This window comes from Natator depressus, chromosome 1, assembly GCF_965152275.1.
Source record: "Natator depressus isolate rNatDep1 chromosome 1, rNatDep2.hap1, whole genome shotgun sequence".
Classification (NCBI taxonomy): domain Eukaryota; kingdom Metazoa; phylum Chordata; order Testudines; family Cheloniidae; genus Natator; species Natator depressus.
Window position 1 is genome coordinate 40843997 of NC_134234.1, and position 15954 is coordinate 40859950.

General features: G+C 41.4%; 1 protein-coding gene across 2 annotated transcripts in view; it reads right to left on the reverse strand.

The window, feature by feature from the left end:
• Positions 1 to 15954, reverse strand: part of ZDHHC20 (zDHHC palmitoyltransferase 20) — a 77002-nt gene that overhangs the window by 7722 nt on the left and 53326 nt on the right. Inside the window, exons 8-12 of one of the 2 annotated variants that reach the window (XM_074958299.1) lie at positions 7277 to 7312; positions 5360 to 5492; positions 3843 to 3969; positions 2554 to 2643; positions 534 to 649 (exon numbers count right to left, since the gene is read on the reverse strand). In XM_074958299.1, the coding sequence (XP_074814400.1) occupies positions 534 to 649; positions 2554 to 2643; positions 3843 to 3969; positions 5360 to 5492; positions 7277 to 7312 (502 nt within the window). The remainder of the gene's footprint in view (positions 1 to 533; positions 650 to 2553; positions 2644 to 3842; positions 3970 to 5359; positions 5493 to 7276; positions 7313 to 15954) is intronic. The other variant, XM_074958308.1, reaches the window with a different exon arrangement.

A 15954-nucleotide genomic window follows, 5' to 3' on the forward strand; every position in this document is an offset into this window, starting at 1 on the left:
TCCAATAAAGATATTGGCTCACCCACCTTCTCTCTCTATTTTACAGAAGTAATTTTGCCCTCCCTTTAAACCAAAGCACAAGCCCATCCCAAACTAGAACATCCAGAACAGGAGACTAGAAAGTTGGAACTCTTCAATTTCCTTTCAGAGTAGCAGCCGTGTTAGTCTGTATCCGCAAAAAGAAGAGGAGGACTTGTGGCACCTTAGAGACTAACACATTTATTTGAGCGTAAGCTCTTCTTGAGCTACACGAAAGCTTACGCTCAAATAAATTTGTTAGTCTCTAAGGTGCCACAAGTCCTCCTTTTCTTTTTTCAATTTCCTTAATGCACTAATCTGTTTTGGATTAGATTATGATGCACAAATTAGCCTCATTCTAGAAATAAAATATTGACTTGATTCCATTTGACAAATTTTCCACCCATTATTTATTTTTTTTTTTTACTAAACTTTATATTTCAGCTATGTTTTCCTAAGGGATTTTTAAAGTATGATACCAGATGAAATGTGACCCTCTACTTCATAAATTCTACCTGATTTAACGTTTTCTTCTTCTGAGGCACCTTCCACCCACTGACTTTCATTGTCCAACAATCGATTTTGTGACTCACTGAGTGGCCTGGCAGGAAAGGGCTGACTGGCTCCAGAGCTGAAAACAGAGTACACAGAAGTACTGTCCACAGTTAGATTTTGTAATAAGCATACAAGTCATAAGTTATTGAAAAATTTAATAAAATTCACTTAAAAGTAAAAACAAAAAAACCAAACAGCCCAGGCAATGTAACTGGAAATTAAGTATATTTTTGCTCATTTGAAACCTAATTCACGTATAGACTTGCTTCAGTGAAAATAGCCTCTGTCTGGACTGGTTAAGGCCATTTACTATTCTCATGGGGAGAACGGAAAATTGGCCACTGAGGAATGCCTTGTTCAGAACTCCATGCTGCATTCATCTTGTGATTTCACCTACACGATTCCCATATAAATTACGAAAATAACGTTTAAGTTTAAGCAAGTTCCACAGGTTAGTTATGTTGCATAAAAGAAGTATATTTAATTTATTTTACAAAAGTTGGCTTTTAATTTCTCCAAAGCCCATCTACACTAGAAAACAGAAATGTTGCCAAAATGATTTAAGCCATGGATCTCCCTTAAGTGCTAGTGTAGGTTGGACAATAATACCAATTCAGAAACACTTAGTTCCATGTACAGGTACAAATCTTAACCAAGTCTGAATCCAGCTTTCTGAAGAATACTGAAGACAGTTTTGTCCTCTCAAAACTAGCACACTTTTCAATATCAGCAAATTCCTAAAAATCGTTGCCAACAACAGTTCAATTTCCTCAAACAGGTAGGGCTTGAGTGTCCCCTTGTTTATGCATTTATGGGATGATGTGAAATGATAAAAACACCACCAATTTGTTACTTTATACACATCAACATCTTTCTAATCCTTCTCTAAAATTATATTATGTTAGTCTTTTCAAATCCCTTCTCATAGGCCTTCAAATTATATTGTTTGCTAATCTTTGGAACTTTTCTAGTATGTTCTTCTTGAGAAGTAACCAAATCTGAAAGTGTTCAAGGTGAAGATGTACCATTAGGGCCCTACCAAATTCGTGGCCGTGAAAAACATGTCATGGACTGTGAAATCTGGTCTTTTGTGTACTTTTAACCTATACTACACAGATTTCACAGGGGAGACCAGCATTTCTCAAACTGTGGGTCCCGTCCCAAAAGGGAGTACTGGGGGAAGGGGGTGGGGGGGTTTGCAAAGTTATTGTAGGAGGGTTGTGGTATTGCCACTCTTACTTCTGAGCTGCCTTCAGAGCAGCAGCAGCTGGCCAGGCGTTCAGCTCTGAAGGCAGCGCCCCGTCAGCAACAGCGCAGAAATAAGGGTGACAATACCATACCATGCTGCCCTTACTTCTGCACCGCTGCTAGTGACAGCACTGCCTTCAGAGCTGGGCACCAGGCCAGCTGCCACTGCTCTCTGGCAGCCCAGCTCTGAAGGCAGCACTGCTGCCAACAGCAGCGCAGAAGGGTGGCAATACTGTGACTCGCCTACAGTAACCTGGCAACTCCCTTTCTCCCCACAACCCTCTTTTGGGTCAGGATGTCTACAATCACAACACCATGAAATTTCAGATTTAAATATCTGAAATCATGAAATTTACAATTTTAAAAATCATATGACCATGTAATTGACCATAATGGACTGTGAATTTGGTAGGGCGCTATCATCAATCTATCCATTTATATTTTTGGTATTGGTGTCTATCCCCTTAACACTGTAATGTAAATAACTTATTCCTTTCTTTTTTGACCACTGCTTTGCACTGAGGAGACCTCTTCATTGTGCTATCCACAATTTTTCCTCAACCCACCCCATCCACCTATGAAGGACTGCAAACTAATTCAGGACCTACCAGTGGGTGCAACTAGTTTAAAGTGGCCTTTCAAACTTACACTTAGTTTATTTGCCAGATGAAAGATGAAATGAGACATAAATACAAGCAAGGAAATACAAAATAAATATCTGAAAGTAAATACCTTTTGGCGGGTTCATTTTGGCTTGATACAGTAAGTTGCTCTGGATCCATAATCACCAGGCGAGTTGGAAAATTACAACCATCACCCAAGCTACACGATGAAGGAAACATTAAGTAAACCAATATTAGAGGTGTATTAAAATGAGCTAGGTAAATCCAACTGAATAGGTACTTGCACGAAAATCAAATGTCACACATCAGAACTAGTTAGCTTAAGTGCGACGCTGCACTCCAAACCCCAGTGAAAACAGGAACTGCACATAGGTCTCCTGCATGCCAGTGCAAAGTTCTACCGTTACACTATGTGGCCAGGCCACTTAATACTGGAGCCAGTTTCTGTGTTTTTGGGCAGGCCTATGAAATAACTTTTGCCCTTCTCTGCCTAAAGAGATGGCTGTCTGTCATGACTGAGTCGCAGCACCAAACTACAGATTTTCGTAAGAACTACTGAGAGGATTCTTTGGGACGTAACCCAAAAGTAACTGATTTCTTTTGTATAAAAGTGTGTGTGACAGCATGAGAGAGAGATTCACACATCCCATTGTACAAATGCATGCAGATTATCTGGCATTTAAACTGGCAAGAGCTGTAGTGTAGGCAAGGCTCCAGTGGCCAGACCTATTTTTACCACACCTTCGATAAACCTGCTTTTGAAGCCAGTCTAAATTAAAATGATAGAAAAAAAAACTGGTCTGGCTGCCAGAGGCTCATCTACGCTATAGATCCCAGTGGTTTTAAACACCCATTCTAATACAGGTTCAGCTGAAATGGTATTAAAATTGGTGGGAAATTATTTGTCAATTTCTCTACCACAGACAGAGCCGTGTATTGCTTAGTCTCGGAACATTTTCTCCTAATACTTTTAATCTAATTATGTGCGGTCCACACTGAAGGCAAAATTGTCTCAGCCATAGCTATTTTTAAAATTGTTTCTAAAAAATGTCATCTTACATCAGTGTTCTTTGTAGCATAGATGAAGCCTGAGAGTTCACTGGTCTGGTCCTTTGTGTTACTGGGGTCCTGCTGTATGTAAGGCACCAGCCCACTGTCATTTGAAACTGTTACTATCTTTCTAAACACTGTTCAAGAAGTGTTTTCAACATCTCAGTTTGGTAGGGCCCTAAGCTCCCTTGTGCTCAGGGTTTAACTCTTCAGATTAGGGTCCTCAGTGAAGTTTGTTCAGCTGCTTACTGTACACTTTCACCCACCAAACCCTAAATTCCAGGAGTTATGCATAGTTTGTTTGTTTTTTAAAGTAGTGGAATCCATGGGTCCCATAAGGGTTGATACCTTGTAAAAACAGGCAGCAACCAATACTTCTTTTCATCTCCAAAAACCTCTTTCAGATTTTTGCTACATCCGAGAGAGAAGCCATTTTTGTCAGGGCCATTTCGAAATGTGGGTGCCCGGAATGCTTCTATTTAAAAAGGGAAATTAACAATTTTAAACAAAGCAATGTTCTTCAAAAGCATGCAATTGAACAAACAATTTCTCTTCATTACTATGATTACTGTAGGCAACTGGAAAATACATGACATTCAGACAGTGAGTTTAGTGAAACTAATATCAACAATGCCTTAAAATGCATTACAGAAAAACACTGATGTCAAGTTTTAGCAATTAAAAATATGGCAAAAGATCTAACAAGGTAAGTGACATAACAGCAATGAAGGGTAAAATTTTAAATTTGATATGGGACATGCTTTCATAACATGTCTATTTTATTGTATTTTATTTACATTTGACAGTAAAAAGAATACTAATACAAAATCTGAGACCCTGACAATAATTAGTCTTATAATAACTACCCAGCAGCATTAAAACTAATCTACAAATAAATTAACCACTAGGCAGTTAATACCTATCTTAGAGCACCAGTGTTGCATACTCCCAGCAAGATGCTGTTTGATAAGGGAGTTGCTGCATTCTGTACCAGCTTCAATCTCCAAATAGTTTTAAAGTATAGCCCCATGTACAGCGCATTGCAATAGTCTAATCTTGATGTGAGAAGGCCTGTCTAACAGAAGCAAAGTCAACAATCAGAAGGAAAGGCTGCAACTAGAGCTGAGTGAATAATCTGATTGATAAAAAAAAAATCTGAAAAAAATCACTGAAAAAAAATCAATAGGACTTGGGCTCCAAAAATCACATAAGCACTTTTGAAGATGTTATCCAAGTGCTTTAACTTGAACACATGGTAGAAAAAAACACTCATTGTACTGACCAGCAAGACTCAGTTTACAGCAGGCAAGGGAAGCATCATTATGTTTGTCAGGAAATATTTGTCAGTATTTCCATTTTTCCATATTACTTTGAGTGTTTTACAAAAAAAGTTTTCTAGTAGCAAGGTCCCTTCTTTTATTCCCTATCTACCTCATCAGATTTCTGGGGCATGGATTGTGTCTTTCTATATCTATGTACACCACCTAGCACAATGGGGCCATGATCTCAGTTGGAGCCCTGGGGTGCTACTGTAATACAAATGATTTGTACTGTGCTAATCTATGGGTTCCAATCAGGGATTAGGGACCTATTATGCTAGGCGCCATTCAAAAATACAACAAAAAGATAAAACAAATAACTGACATCCATCGTGCACCCACACCTTTGGTTCCAGACAGATAACTCTTTACACTCAATTATCTCACAACAGAACCTTTCAATTAAATTACTTCCACTGAAAATGTTCCACTCTCTGCAGGATTTTAGAATTTCCCTTAAACATTACGCCACTTCCTGCAGAACTCATGCTCACATCAGTATCAGTTTTCTGGCCAAAAGGCAACTACATATTCCAATTAACTGACCTATTGTTGATCTGTTTTTGCTGACTAGCCAGCAGTGGTAGCTGAAAAGTGACAGTATGCTGATGAAGAACATGGCAGCCACAAAGAAAAGGAAAAGTACATGGAATTTTGCATGTGAGTCTGGCAGATCATTCTGGGGGGAGAAAAAAATGAAGATTAATATTAACCCTTTTAAGCAAATAATCCAGCATCCTCACTAAACATTCTACTCTACTCTTATTCCCCCCTGAAGCTTTTCCCCCTTCACTTCGCATAATATGCAGCATCACTATTAAGCCTCTCTTCCATATTATCTGAAGCTGGTTCAGAGCAGTGGATCACAGTGATTAGCCTGATGGTAACCCCATTCTGTCTGAATTTTACCTACTGTTCCTTGTAAACACCAACATAACTGGAAGTGAGCAGTATTTGCTTTGTACATTTGATAGCACTTTTGGTATAATCTCTTTCATGTTAGGGTGGGTCTTCCAGACAGCAACAGGGGAGGGAAAATTGTTTTTAGAAACAGGAAAATTTGGACTGTGAAACCATAAGAATCCCAGGGAGGGACTCAGAGAAGGTGCTTAAACTACTTTTAATTTAAAAACTGACTAGATTTTAAGTTGACAGTGTCCCTGTTAATATGCCCCAAAACTGGTGGAAAAAGTAGAGAGGAACTGGACTAATTACACAATGTCTTGTCTAAAATATTTTTAAATGTTGGAAACATTAGGGGCTAAATTCCCAAAGGGATTTAGGTGCCTAAGTCCAAAGTTTAGATCCTCAAACCCTTTGCTCAGCCGCCGCTTAACCCTAAAAGTGCTTAAATTCCTTAGGTGCCTAAATTTCTGCCAGTGGGCATGTGCAAAGTTGTGCAAGTCCTGAGTTGCTCAATGCCTAAGCCCCAGCGGGATGTTCAAACTGGGCATTCCAATACCTAGGTTACCTATAGCACCCACATCCTGGGTGTTCTCAAAGGTCACCTAAGAGCACACTTATTGGATTGGGCCCTGCACAAAACAGAGGAGGAGGACTTGCTAATGCCCGTGGCTCCCCCCAGTAAGCCAGTGGTCAGGGCATTCACCTGGGAGGTGGGAGACCTGGGCTCTAGTTCAAAAGGAATGATTTTGGGGAAGTTCTATGGCCTGTGTTATACAGGTGGTCAGACTAGATGATCACAAAGGTCTTTTCTGACCTTGGAATCTATGAGGTTCATGGTCAAGAATGTCAAAGTGAGAGAGCTGCCTAAGCCCCACCCCTCTCTTCCAATTCCTACTGGCTAACTTAGGTAGCAGGGCTAAGTCCCCTTGGTTGATCTAGGCCTCGTTGCTTGAGTTAGACCATCTTAAAACACAGCCAGCACTTACACAGCAAATCACAACAGGCCTGTGCCCATAGCAAAATTATGGAGATCACGCTTTTATGTAGATCAGCTTTTCTTGAACTAGAATTTCAGTACGTCAGGTACAAAACATGATTTTAAAAAACAAACACAAATATTAGGCATTCACTTTCTTCCCTATCTATTTTTAGGCTTTGCTGTATACTTTTGCAATAGGCCAATGGGTTTTTGAAACAATAAATGGTTTAATTACATAAGCTCAAAAACTCAATACTTTTAAGAAGTTGACCTTTAACAGCATTCGGAAATTAGAATATCTATTTTTATCCAGAGGTGTAGTTGGCATTATTGCCATTTAATTTTCCATTAGCCCATCCAGCACACACTTATCTGAAGTTGATTTCTTTTCTAGGTTATCTGCCATACATTTCAATTAAATCAAACACAAACACTTTATACCACCTGTCTTACACGGAGAAAGGATTACATGTTTTTTTCCATTAGGTAACAATGTAAACAGCTATCACAAATGAATGGACTAGAAAAAACACAGTAGGAACAATTTCTATATTAATCACATCAACACAGGATTTTACCTTTGGACAATTCTCTGCAGATTTCCTGCGGCAAAGCTTTGCGCAAACAAAGACAATTTATTATATACCAGTATAATTTCAAGACAAATGTTAGAAAACAGCACACGCTTTGTTCGAAAAAGCAATGGTTAGTGTGCACATGTGTTCTAAAACATGCAGAGTTCTAATGCCCATTAGAAGTCTTATCTTTCATTCACAAAGAAAATTGGAGCAAAGTGCGCAGGAACAGATTGCCAACTCTTTTCTGAAAGCCTAAAGTGCTCTGTTAGTGTGTGTAACTGGCAACATTTATACATGTATAGGGTGCTTTCAACATGTTTCTTCAGCTTTCCCAATACAGTTGCATCAGGTGCTCTCTCAATCAGTAGTTTTCATCTAGCAGTCTTTTAATTTTGTAGCTGAGGTTTAAAAAACATTGAATATGAACAGAATATTCAGGAGTCAGGAAAATAACTCAAGCTCAGCATACCTCAGAGGTGCAAAACAAATGCTGTACAGTTTAGTGACTACACATCTATCTGCATTTTCACTATACTCATTACCACAGGGTGGAGTTGTCAACCAGGGGGTTGTAAATATGAAGAGGGAAACATTTTCCACTCAAAGATGATGTTTGTTTTTCAGTTGTGCTGGGGAAGTAAAGCATTTAGGAATGGGCTCTAAGCGAGGCAGAATAAAATGGTTTCTCTCTCTCGTTTTCTCTAGTCATAGCTAAAAAAATAAAAACTGCCCATACAAATGCACGTGTGATAATGTTCCCTCTCCCACAGTGTCCTTTTGCGTGAAGGCAAAAGGGTCTTACACGTTGATCTGGGATGCCTCCCACCAGTTAATGGAAAAACTCTAGGCTTCCCCTTCTGCAACAATAAAGCCCTGTCTAAACTCGGATTTCAAGTGTGATGTTAGCACACGTTAGCTATAATTTTAAAAGTCTAGCATGGGCAAGACCCACTGCTTTAAACATATGTAAAGCTGATCAAACAAAAGCCTAAGCTTTAACTTGAACAGTTTAGCACGTTAAAGGCAGCGTCCCTTATCTAACAAGACTTTTAAAACGTGTTAGTTAACATCACATCTTACATCCAAGTCTAGACAAGGCCTAAGATAGCAAGGTACCACTGCTCTCTCCACCAACACATCAAGGCTAGGCTCCTTGACCTCCCAACATCTTTACGTACGGCCATTTTAGTTACTGATAATTTCCATTTCTTAGGGCTCCCATTCTCTCCTTTCTTCAAGAGAACCTGCCATGTTTTGACCTCTTGACATCAGGGTCAGTGGAGGAGATACTCTAATTGCTTCTCTCTGTTGAGCTCCACACTGGGGTAGCCAAGCCTCTTTCCAACCCAAGATAGGTTGCCCTCTTTCTGGGGGACACAGCTTGAAGATTAAGAAATACAGATCCACAGAGTAAACAAGGAAGTTAGAGGTGCTTTTTATTCCAGGAAGGCAGGATAGCCAAGGGTCTGTCATCAGAGTTTGCAGGCTAAGTAATAAGAGACAAATTCTCAGAAAACTGTAGAAGTATGAGAACTTCAAGGTAAGTCAGTTTTTTCCACTGTAAAAACACATTTTCAAGGACTGATAGCAATTATAATACAACTTTCATGAAAGACAGCAGACATCCTCAGTGTGACAACTCTTTTCTTTTTTTTTTTTTTTTTATAAAACAATTTTTAAAAATCCACCTGGCTATTTTGGAATTATATTTCTGTAAAACAGAAAGCAATTCTTGGAGAACAGTATTTTCTCAAAGCAAAATATTTAGTTTTCAAAATGAAATTTGATCAGGACATGGTCAATACTGTGGTTAAATTGCTGCTGCTGTTCTGAACTTTAGGAAGTGTTTACCTAACAGGGGCAGAACTCATTCTGGTAAAGATATTTTTTGATGGTTCGCGTAACAAAATAGCCAAGTGGATTAAAAAAAAAAAAAAAGAAAGAAAAGAAAGTTGTTTCCAACTCCTCCTCTCCTGTGACTTCTATTCACCTTCCCCATGGAAGATTTTCTGAGCTCACTGTTCTCTTCATACTGCCCTCACTCCACACAGGCCCTCTCATGTATAGGGATTTTCTAAGCATCTAATAGCCTGAGGACTCAACTAAAATGAAGGGCCCTACTGGCTAGTAGCAATGCGCATGTGAGACTCTAAGCTCCCCCCCGCCAGTCTTCCTTTCCCTGCCTGCAGCTGTTGCAAAAGGAGATTTGGGATTTCTACTAAGACGTTGTCCTTAGACCTGCTCGAGGACTCCATTTTTGTAGTGTCCACATAATGGTATGCTTGGTAAGTATGAAATTCCCATTCCCCACTGGCTGCTGGGAGAAAGAAATAGCTCTGTTCCCCAACTCTGGTTCCAGAGCCTACTGGCTGTTGCGAGGGTGGTGCTGCCGCCCTTATCCTATCTATGTACCTATATATGGTCTCATCACTTTAAAATCTAAGAACCCCTGTACCAGGCTCTGTTTTTTAATCCATCTTCTGCCTTTGCGCAGAGCTTTCCCAAGATGCAGCAGAGTAAATTTCATCTGAAACTTGTCCATGTTGGGTCAGTGCTGTCTCAAAGGTCCCCAACAGGAACAGTGAAAACTAACAAGCCTGATCAATTTTCACTTTGCTTTGTGAGAGAGATATGAGCAGCAGCAGAGGCACTAAAGAGGACAGTCTGCAGACAGCACCACATCAGTTATACCTGGTTCATATCTGGAAGGGTTTTTTTTGTTTTTTGTTTTGTTTTTTTTACAACTACTGAGACTAGAATATTTTATAGAAAACAAATCACACATAGCAATCAAGTCTTAGATTCTGCAGAAGTTGATGGCATTCATCTAGAAAAGCTTCCTACTCACCACAGGCAAGTGAATTTTGCAAGCCATGCTGATGAAGGTGCCACGCTGATGAAGGTGCCACCATCGCTCTACAGAAGTCTTATTAAAATGGTCTACTATTTTAGTCTCATTATAATTTATTTTAGGTATATTAAATTCAGGAGTGTATAAGTGGCTTGAATATAGGTATAAAGTATAGTTTTACTCTGAAAAGTGATTGTAAGAAAAGCATTGAAAGAATTCAGGATTTTGTGTCTCAATGATTTCGATAACAAGTGTGTGCAAGTTTACAATTAAAAGATGTTTTTCCTACTGCAAGTCCAGCAACCTCATTTTGAAATTTGTCAAGATGGATTCTTTCCACTCTTGAATATCAAAGTTCTGCATGCCAAATTAGACCCATTCTCATAATCAAAACAGTTCTGTTGTTGATGTACTGAATCCTGCTCAATCTTTCTAAGTATGTTGGCTGTGCAGTGCTACCAGACATAAGAAGCATTAAAACATACCTGTTTTAATCACTAAAGCAAACAGACATAATTGAATAATTGGCTAACCTAGTGAGGAGGGCTTTAAACTAGGTTCACCGGGGGAAGGAGACCAAAGCCCTGAGGTAAGTGGGGAAGCGGGATACCGGGAGGAAGCACGAGCAGGAGCGTGTGAGAGGGGAGGGCTCCTGCCTCATACTGAGAACAAGGGTGATCAGCGGGTTATCTCAAGTGCCTATATACAATGCACAAAGCCTGGGAAACAAGCAGGGAGAACTGGAAGTCCTGGCAAAGTCAGGGAATTATGATGTGATTGGAATAATGGAGACTTGGTGGGATAACTCACATGACTGGAGTACTCTCATGGATGGGTATAAACTGTTCAGGAAGGACAGGGAGGCCAGAAAAGGTGGGGGAGTTGCACTATATGTAAGGGAGCAGTATGACTGCTCAGAGCTGAAGTATGAAACTGCAGAAAAACCTGAGAGTCTCTGGATTAAGTTTAGAAGCCTGAGCAACAAGGGTGATGTTGTGGTGGGAGTCTGCTATAGACCACCGGACCAGGGGGATGAGGTGGACGAGGCTTTCTTCCGGCAAGTCGCAGAAGTTACTAGATCACACGCCCTGGTTCTCATGGGCGACTTCAATCATCCTGATATCTGCTGGGAGAGCAATACGCGGTGCACAGACAATCCAGCAAGTTTTTGGAAACTGTAGGGGACAATTTCCTGGTGCAAGTGCTGGAGGAACCAACTAGGGGCGGAGCTCTTCTTGACCTTTTGCTCACAAACCGGGAAGAATTAGTAGGGGAAGCAAAAGTGGATGGGAACCTGGGAGGCAGTGACCATGAGATGGTCGAGTTCAGGATCCTGACACAAGGAAGAAAGGAAAGCAGCAGAATACAGACCCTGGACTTCAGAAAAGCAGACTTTGACTCCCTCAGGGAACTGATTGGCAAGATCCCCTGGGAGAACAACATGAGGGGGAAAGGAGTCCAGGAGAGCTGGCTGTATTTTAAAGAATCCTATTGAGGTTACAGGGACAAACCATCCTGATGTGTAGAAAGAATAGTAAATATGGCAGGCGACCAGCTTGGCTTAACAGTGAAATCCTTGCTGATCTTAAATACAAAAAAGAAGCTTACAAGAAGTGGAAGATTGGACAAATGACCAGGGATGAGTATATAAATATTGCTCGGGCATGTAGGAATGGAATCAGGAAGGCTAGATCACACCTGGAGTTGCAGCTAGCGAGGGATGTTAAGAGTAACAAGAAGAGTTTCTTCAGGTATGCTGGCAATAAGAAGAAAGCCAAGGAAAGTGTGGGCCCCTCACTAAATGAGGGAGGCAACCTAGTGACAGAGGATGTGGAAAAAGCTAACGTACTCAATGATTTTTTTGCCTCTGTCTTCACGAACAAGGTCAGCTCCCAGACTACTGCACTGGGCAGCACAGCATGGGGAGGAGGTGGCCAGCCCTCTGTGGAGAAAGAAGTGGTTCGGGACTGTCAAGGTTCCTCCCCCACTCTGAACTCTAGGGTACAGATGTGGGGACCTGCATGAAAACTTCCTAAGCTTACTTTTACCAGCTTAGGTTAAAACTTCCCCAAGGTACAAATTAATTTTATCCTTTGTCCTTGGAATATCCACTGCCACCACCAAACTCTAACTGGGTTTACTGGGAAACGTAGTTTGGACACGTCTTTCCCCCCAAAATCCTCCCAACCCTTGCACCCCACTTCCTGGGAAAGGTTTGGTAAAAATCCTCACCAATTTGCATAGGTGACCACAGACCCAAACCCTTGGATCTGAGAACAATGAAAAAGCATTCAGTTTTCTTACAAGAAGACTTTTAATAGAAATAGAAATAAATAGAAGTAAAGGAATCACCTCTGTAAAATCAGGATGGTAGATACCTTACAGGGTAATTAGATTCAAAACATAGACAATCCCTCTAGGCAAAACCTTAAGTTACAAAAAAGACACACAGACAGAAATAGTCATTCTATTCAGTACAATTCTTTTCTCAGCCATTTAAAGAAATCATAATCTAACACATACCTAGCTAGATTACTTACTAAAAGTTCTAAGACTCCATTCCTGGTCTATCCCCGGCAAAAACAGTGTACCGACAGACACAGACCCTTTGTTTCTCTCCCTCCTCCCAGCTTTTGAAAGTCTCTAGTCTCCTCATTGGTCATTTTGGTCAGGTGCCAGCGAGGTTACCTTTAGCTTCTTAACCCTTTACAGGTGAGAGGATTTTTCCTCTGGCCAGGAGGGATTTTAAAGGGGTTTACCCTTCCCTTTATATTTACGACAGGGACTATTTAGAAAAACTGGACGTGCACAAGTCCATGGGGCCGGATGCGTTGCATCCGAGAGTGCTAAAGGAACTGGCGGATGTGATTGCAGAGCCATTGGCCTTTATCTTTGAAAACTCATGGCGATTGGGGGAAGTCCCGGAAGATTGGAAAAAGGCTAATGTAGTGCTCATCTTTAAAAAAGGGAAGAAGGATGATCCTGGGAACTACAGGCCGGTCAGCCTCACCTCAGTCCCCGGAAAAATCATGGAGCATGTCCTCAAGGAATCAATTCTGAAGCACTTAGAGGAGAGGAAAGTGATCAGGAACAGTCAGCATGGATTCACCAAGGGCAAGTCATGCCTGACTAATCTAATTGCCTTCTATGATGAGATAACTGGTTCTGTGGATGAAGGGAAAGCAGTAGACGTGTTATTCCTCGACTTTAGCAAAGCTTTTGACACGGTCTCCCACAGTATTCTTGTCAGCAAGTTAAAGAAGTATGGGCTGGATGGATGCACTACAAGTTGGGTAGAAAGTTGGCTAGATTGTCGGGCTCAACGGGTAGTGATCAATGGCTCCATGTCTAGTTGGCAGCTGGTATGTAGCGGAGTGCCCCAAGGGTCGGTCCTGGGGCCAGTTTTGTTCAATATCTTCATTAATGATCTGGAGGATGGTGTGGATTGCACCCTCAGCAAGTTTGCGGATGACACTAAACTGTGAGGAGTGGTAGATACGCTGGAGGGTAGGGATAGGATACAGAGGGACCTAGATAAATTGGAGGATTGGGCCAAAAGAAATCTGATGAGGTTCAACAAGGACAAGTGCGGAGTTCTGCACTTAGGACGGAAGAATCCCACGCACCACTACAGACTAGGGACCGAATGGCTCGGCAGCAGTTCTGCAGAGAAGGACCTAGGGGTGACAGTGGACGAGAAGCTGGATATGAGTCAACAGTGTGCCCTTGTTGCCAAGAAGGCCAATGGCATTTTGGGGTGTATAAGTAGGGGCACTGCCAGCAGATCGAGGGACGTGATCGTTCCCCTCTATTCGACATTGGTGAGGCCTCATCTGGAGTACTGTGTCCAGTTTTGGGCCCCACGCTACAAGAAGGATGTGGAAAAATTGGAAAGAGTCCAGCGAAGGGCAACAAAAATGATTAGGGGACTGGAACACATGAGTTATAAGGAGAGGCTGAGGGAACTGGGATTATTTAGTCTACGGAAGAGAAGAATGAGGGGGGATTTGATAGCTGCTTTTAACTATGTGAAAGGTGGATCCAAAGAGGATGGATCTAGACTATTCTCAGTGATAGCACATGACAGGACAAGGAGTAATGGTCTCAAGTTGCAGTGGGGGAGGTTTAGGTTGGATATTAGGAAAAACTTTTTCACTAGGAGGGTGGTGAAACACTGGAATGCGTTACCTAGGGAGGTGGTGGAATCCCCTTCCTTAGAAGTTTTTAAGGTCAGGCTTGACAAAGCCCTGGCTGGGATGATTTAGTTGGAATTGGTCCTGCTCTGGGCAGGGGGTTGGACTAGATGGCCTCCAGAGGTCCCTTCCAACTCTGTTATTCTATGATTCTATGAATATACAAATGAAGCAGTACTGCTGAGTAAGATAAGACCACTTTTTGTTGTTGTTTTTTTAAAACAGTCAATCATCAGAAATGACACATTCTTGCAGGGAATAGTGAAGACTAACGATTACACAAGAAACTCTTAATTTCCCTCTCTTCATTCAGAGAAGTCCACTCCACTATCGTGTCTGATGGGCCTTGGAAGAGATTTTCTGTAAATGGGTGGTATTAAATAATGCTCATTATGGCCTAATGTCCAAACACAAGACTTCCACCGTAATAAGACTTATGAAGTGAGGTGACAAAGCAAATCAGTTCTCTTTCCTGCATGTCTGCTCCCCCATGATCTGTAAAATACAGAGGGCCACAACCACGTTGAGCCACATTCACAAACAAATTAAAGATGAAATAGAGCATATTCAATAAGATTGAATGTCAGAGTTAGATAATTACATTTTGAGAATTTTGCCAAGGCAACGTTTTAATGAGGAAATCAGTAACATGTCTGATTGAATACAATCATAGAGCCTGATCCTGCAAGGCACTGACACTCAATTCCCCCCGAGTTCTTTTGCTCTACGCTGATGGGCCACAATGTAAAATCGATATATCATACTGAAACGCAGCATTTCGTAGAATTGGGTGTACAGCCTGGATGACTACTAACACCATTTATCTTTCTTAGACATCAAAAGAACAACTTTTGTTTTGTTCAATATCTTCATAAATGATCTGGAGGATGGTGTGGATTGCACTCTCAGCAAATTTGCAGATGATACTAAACTGGGAGGAGTGGTAGATACGCTGGAGGGGAGGGATAGGATACAGAAGGACCTAGACAAATTGGAGGATTGGGCCAAAAGAAATCTGATGAGGTTCAATAAGGATAAGTGCAGGGTCCTGCACTTAGGATGGAAGAATCCAATGCACCGCTACAGACTAGGGACCGAATGGCTAGGCAGCAGTTCTGCGGAAAAGGACCTAGGGGTGACAGTGGACGAGAAGCTGGATATGAGTCAACAGTGTGCCCTTGTTGCCAAGAAGGCCAATGGCATTTTGGGATGTATAAGTAGGGGCATAGCGAGCAGATCGAGGGATGCGATCGTTCCCCTCTATTCGACACTGGTGAGGCCTCATCTGGAGTACTGTGTCCAGTTTTGGGCCCCACACTACATGAAGGATGTGGATAAATTGGAGAGAGTCCAGCGAAGGGCAACAAAAATGATTAGGGGTCTAGAGCACATGACTTATGAAGAGAGGCTCAGGGAGCTGGGATTGTTTAGTCTGCAGAAGAGAAGAATGAGGGGGGATTTGATAGCTGCTTTCAACTACCTGAAAGGGGGTTCCAAAGAGGATGGCTCTAGACTCTTCTCAATGGTAGCAGATGACAGAACGAGGAGTAATGGTCTCAAGTTGCAATGGGGGAGGTTTAGATTGGATATTAGGAAAAACTTTTTCACTAAGAGGGTGGTGAAACACTGGAATG